Here is a 6,000-nt window from a genome sequence, read left to right as displayed (position 1 = left end):
GTCCTGAAAATACCCATCGTATGATTTCAGGCAACAGTGCCAGGTGAGTAGACTATTACTCTCTGTGACCCTCTCACCCAGGTCCAGCATCTTAGCTACAGAACCAGAGTGCGAGAGCCAGGCCCTGCTTCCTCCCCAGCCCAGCAAGTCCCCAACCCTTACCCCGGCCATGAGAGGACACTTTCATGGGTGTCTCTAAGTCCCAGACACCCCAGGCCCCACAGCCTGGGCATGATGAACACATCATCACCCCACCCACTGGGAAGCCCCCCAACTCTACACCCACCCCACTGGGGAAAGAACAGCACAGACACATGGAGAAATTCTGAAATAAGCTTCTGGGTTTTATTCAAAACAGCACTGGTGGCGGCTGCCGCTTGGTTTCTCTATCCCAGGCCATCTGGGCCAGCAGGTACCAGCGCCATCAGCAACTAGGAGGGAAGTTTATTCACACCATAGAAACTGTACAGCGACTGGGAGTGCGATAGTCACAGCAGCAGGGCTGGGTCGAGGGCTTCCAGGAGGAGGTGGCCTCTGTCTCCTCCCTAAACCCCAGCATGGCCCGGACTCTGCCAGGAACACTGATTATTGCGCAGAGACAAAAAGAGTATGTGTACCTGGGCTAAACAGCGGCTTCTAAGAACCCAAGCCCTTACACAGCGCAGCAAAGGGGGCCAGAGGTGGCCCTGGAAACAGAAAGCTCCAGTGGGAAGATTTGGGGGGAAGACAGGCAGACAGGCTGGTACTGTGCACACTTCGTCCACTTTTAGGGGGCTGCCTGGTGCAGGAGGAGGCCCGGCAGGGGACAGGAAAAGGGTTTGGCTGGGTAGACTATGCCCCATCTGGTCTTGGGTCCCTTTGTACAGGTGTTGAGGGGCCCACCAGCCACCACACTGCAGAAGCCTGCAAACAGACAGCTTGGGGTGTCCAGCACCAGGGTCCTCACTCTCCGCAGGGCCAGGCCATGTGGGTTAGGGTAGGTTTGTGCTTTTGTGATGGACAGGCCACAGGATCAGGGAGGGCCGAGGGGCTATTCACCCAACCCTTAGCCATTTGGGTTTTTCCTGGCCAATCACAGCTTCCCTGGTCCCCCATCGCCTGTAGCTCCCAGGAAAAAGGCCAAGTGCCTGGGGTCAGCATTTGGGACCCTCCAGGAGCCAGCCCCATCTCCCACAACTCGCTCAGGCAAAACTTCTATGCTTCGAGTACAGCTATGCCCACCTCCAGACACACCCTGCTCTGTCCAGCCCTCATACCATCGCTCAGGCGATGCCTGGGTCACTCTTCCCACGTGTCTGCTGGTTCTGGGGTCACTCAGTTCAGGGTAAAAGGATGGCTCTGTGTCAGACTCGCCCGGGATGTGTTCCCTGCCCAGCCACTTATAACCCGGTGACACCAAGAAAGTCACCACGAAAGTCACTTCCCTGGTCTGTGCATGGAGCAGCAGTGCACACGGCTCAGGGCCACCGTGCAGAGTAAACAGGATGACACCTGAGCCCAGAAGATGGAAGCCGCTGACCAGTGTCACATGCCATCCCCTTGGACGCCAACCCACCCTCCACACGGTCCTCTCAGGTCCCACTGGCCACCTTCCGGCCCCCAGCACACACGTCCCTCCAGGAACACGCTGCCATGCGCAGCCACGGTGTGCGTGGCCTCTCCTCCGCCTCGATGGCTGGCGCCAGCATGGCGCTGGGAGGGAGGGCGAGGCAGAGCCAGGCAGGCTGCCCGAGCCCTCCTCCTCCCCAGACGAGCGAGCGCCCCACCCCGTGATGAAGCCATGGGCGTGGCAAAGGCAGCCAGCGCAAGGCTCTCTGGGGCAGGCAGGCGGCTTGGGACTTGGGCCCGGCCTCCCTCACCAGCCAACAGGCCACTGGGGGCGGGAGGGGACGCGACCCCAGGCCCAGCCAGCCTCCCACCCTGGAGGCTCCCGTCCTGGGAGGGAGCACAGCGTCTGGGCATCGCCTTGTGTGTCCTCATAGCGACCCCTCGAAGAGGACTGCCCACCACCGCCCTTCTGGGCGAGGAGGGGGGGCTCCAGAAGCTCAGGGGCAAAGCCAGGTCTCACCGCGCCCCCCTGCAAGAGGCCGCGGCCAGCCTATGGCTTCTGATCCACCTGCTCTGAAACTCAGGGTCACTGTTGCACGTTCCAGGCTCAGGTGCCCGAGGCCCCAGGGGATCCTGGGGTGGCCCCTTCACCTCCCTGGGCCTTGGTTTCCTCAGGTGTAAAGTGGGCCTGGCAACCCTTCCCCCCAGCAGCTCTGGGGGAAAGGCTTTGCAGGCCACATTGCCCTCTCCCTGTGCACGATGCCCAGGCCCCAGGGGGCCCTACGCTGCCCAGAAGACACCCAGAGCCCGTCAAGCAGACCCTCCCCACAGCTTGCAGCCCAGCCCAAAGCCAGACTCTTTAAGGTCAGGGTTTGGGAACAAGGTCAAGGGCTCCTCAGCGGGGCCCAGCTGAAGCCACTGAGACGATCTCACACAGGCAAAGGGCCTGGTTATTCCTGAAGCACAGTGGGTCCCAACTTGCAGCCTTTCCCACCCCATGACCCCTGCGTGTCCGCAGACCATTCCACCACCACTTCCCAACCTTCTTCAGACTGACTTCAAGTCCATTCACTGCTCAGAAACTAGCCTTGACCTCAGCAATATGTCTGTGAAATCATGGGGTCAGTGTACTGTTTTTTTTCTAATAAATACTAAAATAAATGCATAACTAGTCAAATAAAAAAATACCCGTCCGTGACCCATTTGGGAAGCACTGCAGCTTTGGGAAAGTGGGGGTGATGGGTATGAGACAGAGACCCAGAGACAAGCAGCGGGAGGGGGGGGGGATGTGGTCTCCAGGTGTCAGGCTGGGCGTCACCCCTGCTCAGAATCCTGTCAGATCTGCTTCACCCTGAACTCCATGGAGGGTGGGGAGAGGGGCGGCAGAGCAGCTCAGGGGACAGGGGGTTGTGAGGGGAGGGGGCGGTACAACCTCCTGGAATGGCCGTGGCTCAGGGACCACCTGGGGGATAAAAGGCAATAAGTAACCAGCCACTGACTGCCCGAGCCCAGGAGCCCCAGGGGCAGCCCGACCAGCACAGACCAGGCGGGTTCCCTTGACCTTCAAGCATCTCATCTGCTTAATGCCTCCACCTTTCCTCTCCCTCCTGCAGCCTCGCTGCCCTCAGCCTCCTTGGGGCAAAGCCACCCGGGCCAAGGACCTCACCTGAGGCAGAGGCCCCTGCCCAGCCTTGGAGACGCCCTTCCCCCCACCCCTGCCCTAAAAAAATACGACTATTCGCCCCTGGTTTTTCTAAAGAAAGACACCTAACTGGTTGACTAAGAGAGTTTGTGTGTTCTGGGGCATCTACGAGACTGTCACAACAACTAGACGCTCGGGAACAAGACAGACACCCCAACACGTGGACGGGCGGGATCTTAGCAGCGTTTCTTCTTTAAAGGAAAAAATGCACCCTGAATCCCACCTCTTCTGGGCCTGTCTCCCTGGCCACGGGGCCCTCGGGGGCCTGAGAGCCCTCTCCAAGCTACTCTCGGCCCAGGGGAGACGCCAGAAATCACGGCTGCCAACGCCCCGGCAGGACCTTCTGCCCTGGAGCGGGTCTGGCCTGGGCCCCAGACATCAGGCGAAAGCCCCGTCTGGGCCGGACCCGCACTCCCCACCTTCAGCACTTTCTGGAAGTCATAAGCTCTCAGTAGAAAAAATAAATAAATATATATGTCTGTCTCTATGTATATGCATATGTATACACGTATATGCACGGGCAGGACCACGCTGAGCCCATCTGAGCCTCGGCAGCCCGGACCCTGCTCCTCCCCCAGCCCCGGCGGCTCGGCGCGGCGGCCAGGTCGCGGACGAAGTATTGCTGTCTGCCCCTGGCTCCTGAGGTAAAGAAGGTGAGACGGGGCGGGCGGGCGGCGGCCCTCATCTCCTCCCCTGGCTCGCGGCGTCCCCGGGCTGTGGCTCCCCCGGCGGCGGCTGCGGCTCGGGCGCCCAGGGGCCCCGGGCGGCGGCCGGATCGGCCTGGCACGGCGGGTCCTTGCGGCGATCGGCGGCCCAGGAGGGGCTGCGGGCCAGGCCTTGGGGCCGGGCGGCGGCGCGGGGATGGCCGGGGCCGGCGGCCAGGCTGCTGGTACTGCTGAACCTGCGCGCGGGCGGGAGGCCGGGCGGCGGGGGCGGCGGCCCGAAGAGGGAGGTGAGCGAAAGGCTGCTGAGCGTCTCCGAGTGCTCGCTGCCCGCGCCCCCGCCGGCCCGGCCGCCCGCGCCCTCCTCGTCCGACGGGTCCATGGAGTCGTGCTGGGTGCAGCCCGGGCTGGTGGAGCCCCCGCTGCTGTGGCTGCGCTGATGCGCCCGCAGCCCGCTCAGGCTGAACTGGCCCCGGCCCCGCAGGCTCGGGCGACGGCGGGCGGCTGGCGACGGGCCGGCGCGGAGCCCCGGGGCGGGCGCGGGCGGCCCCAGGGCGCGTCGCGGGCTGTCGCTCAGGGTCAGGCTGTCCTCCAGCGTGGTCTGCAGGCTGCCCGCCGAGCTGCTGCGGCTGCCCTCCAGCGACGTGTTGCTCCCCGTGGCCTGCGGGGAGGTCACAGGGGATGGGGGGCCGCCCGGTGTCCCGCAGCCCGCCCCTCCCGGTGACACGCGGGCACGCCCAGTCCTCCTTCCAAGCCCTCAGGAACTCCCTCGGATCACACGCGGCATCCCAGGCTTCCCCTTCGCCCAACCACCACCTGTCTGAGCTCCTGGGTGGCCCTCCGACCCGGCCCCCTAACCCCACCCCACTCCCCGACCCTCGGGGGACAGTCGGCGTCATCCTTCTCGGACCCCATCAGACCCTGGCCCCCCCGCGGGTGGCGTAGGCTCCGGGCTCACAGGGGGTAAAAGCCCTTGGGCCCCACCCCACCCCTCTGGGACCTCACTTCCCACCACCCTCCCCCTTGCTCACCGGGATCCTCCCGGCCCCACCCCACTGCCCTACCCCCACCCGCACCTCTGCTCTGGCTGCCGCCTGGAAAGTTCTTCCCAGCTGATACCCACCCGCTTTACCCCTCACAGCCTTCCCAGCCCCTCCGCGCCCCGGCTCCCCGCACAGACCCCTTCCCTGTGCAGCGTTCTCCCTGGCCCGTATCACTATCAAACAGACCCACCCGCTTTACCCCTCACAGCCTTCCCAGCCCCTCCGCGCCCCGGCCCCCGCACAGCCCCCTCCCTGTGCAGCGCTCTCCCTGGCCCGTATCACTATCAAACAGACTGTACTTTCCATGCATTTCTTTTGGTGTATCTTCTCTCCTCTCACATCCCTGCAACGCACTAAACACTAAACTGTAAAACCCAGGAGGCAGGGACTCTGTCATCGTGCCGCCCGCTGTAGCCTGCAAGCCTAGCACACAGCCAGGCGCGCAGCTGGGGTCAGCAGTCACCGAGTGAGTGAACGACTACCTGCCGGGGCCCTGGGGCCCGCCCTCCCTCCGCCCTCCCTCCGCCCTCCCTCCGCCGCAGGGTGCCTCTCCCGGGGACCTGGTCCCTTCCCCCAGCACCCGCCCACAGAAGAGGGATGTCACGTCCGCAGACCCTTCTGCTCTGTGCTCTGGGCCCTGTGGGTGCCCAGGTGGTGGCCCTGACCAATCCAGTACAGGTGGTCCTGCAGACCAAGACCTGCCATCGCCCAGACCTGCCCCCCATCTCCATTCCTAGTAATCACACCCCAACCCCCTCAGAGCTCCACCATCCCCTGCAAAGCCTCCCAACGCCCCCTCCTCCCCATCCCCTCAAGCTACACCCCATGACCATCCTTCAGGGCCCCGCCCCCCCGCCACCGCGTCCGGGCCTGCCCCACCCTCTTCTGTCCCCAGATGCCCTGGGACCCGGCTCTGCCCATTTTATCAGCCTCTAGGGCCACCTCCTCCCTCAAGTCTCAGCACTACCCCCTCACTTTCCCAAGTGCCCCCAGCACTGCCGTGCCCTGTGCCTTCGGCTGGGCCCACTGCCTCCTCCTCCACCTT

General features: G+C 63.9%; 1 protein-coding gene across 6 annotated transcripts in view; it reads right to left on the bottom strand.

Annotated features, from left to right (window-relative positions):
* Positions 1–323: 323 nt before the first annotated feature.
* Positions 324–6,000, bottom strand: part of CACNA1I (calcium voltage-gated channel subunit alpha1 I) — a 118,549-nt gene continuing 112,872 nt past the window's right edge. For all 6 annotated transcript variants that reach the window (XM_067698153.1, XM_067698154.1, XM_067698155.1 and 3 more), the window contains one exon: positions 324–4,573. In XM_067698153.1, the coding sequence (XP_067554254.1) occupies positions 3,932–4,573 (642 nt within the window). In that variant the 3' untranslated portion in view covers positions 324–3,931. The remainder of the gene's footprint in view (positions 4,574–6,000) is intronic.

The sequence above is a fragment of the Pseudorca crassidens genome, chromosome 11, assembly GCF_039906515.1.
Source record: "Pseudorca crassidens isolate mPseCra1 chromosome 11, mPseCra1.hap1, whole genome shotgun sequence".
Classification (NCBI taxonomy): Eukaryota; Metazoa; Chordata; class Mammalia; order Artiodactyla; family Delphinidae; genus Pseudorca; species Pseudorca crassidens.
Note: the sequence above shows the minus strand (reverse complement) of the source record. Positions and strands in the feature narration are given on the sequence as shown.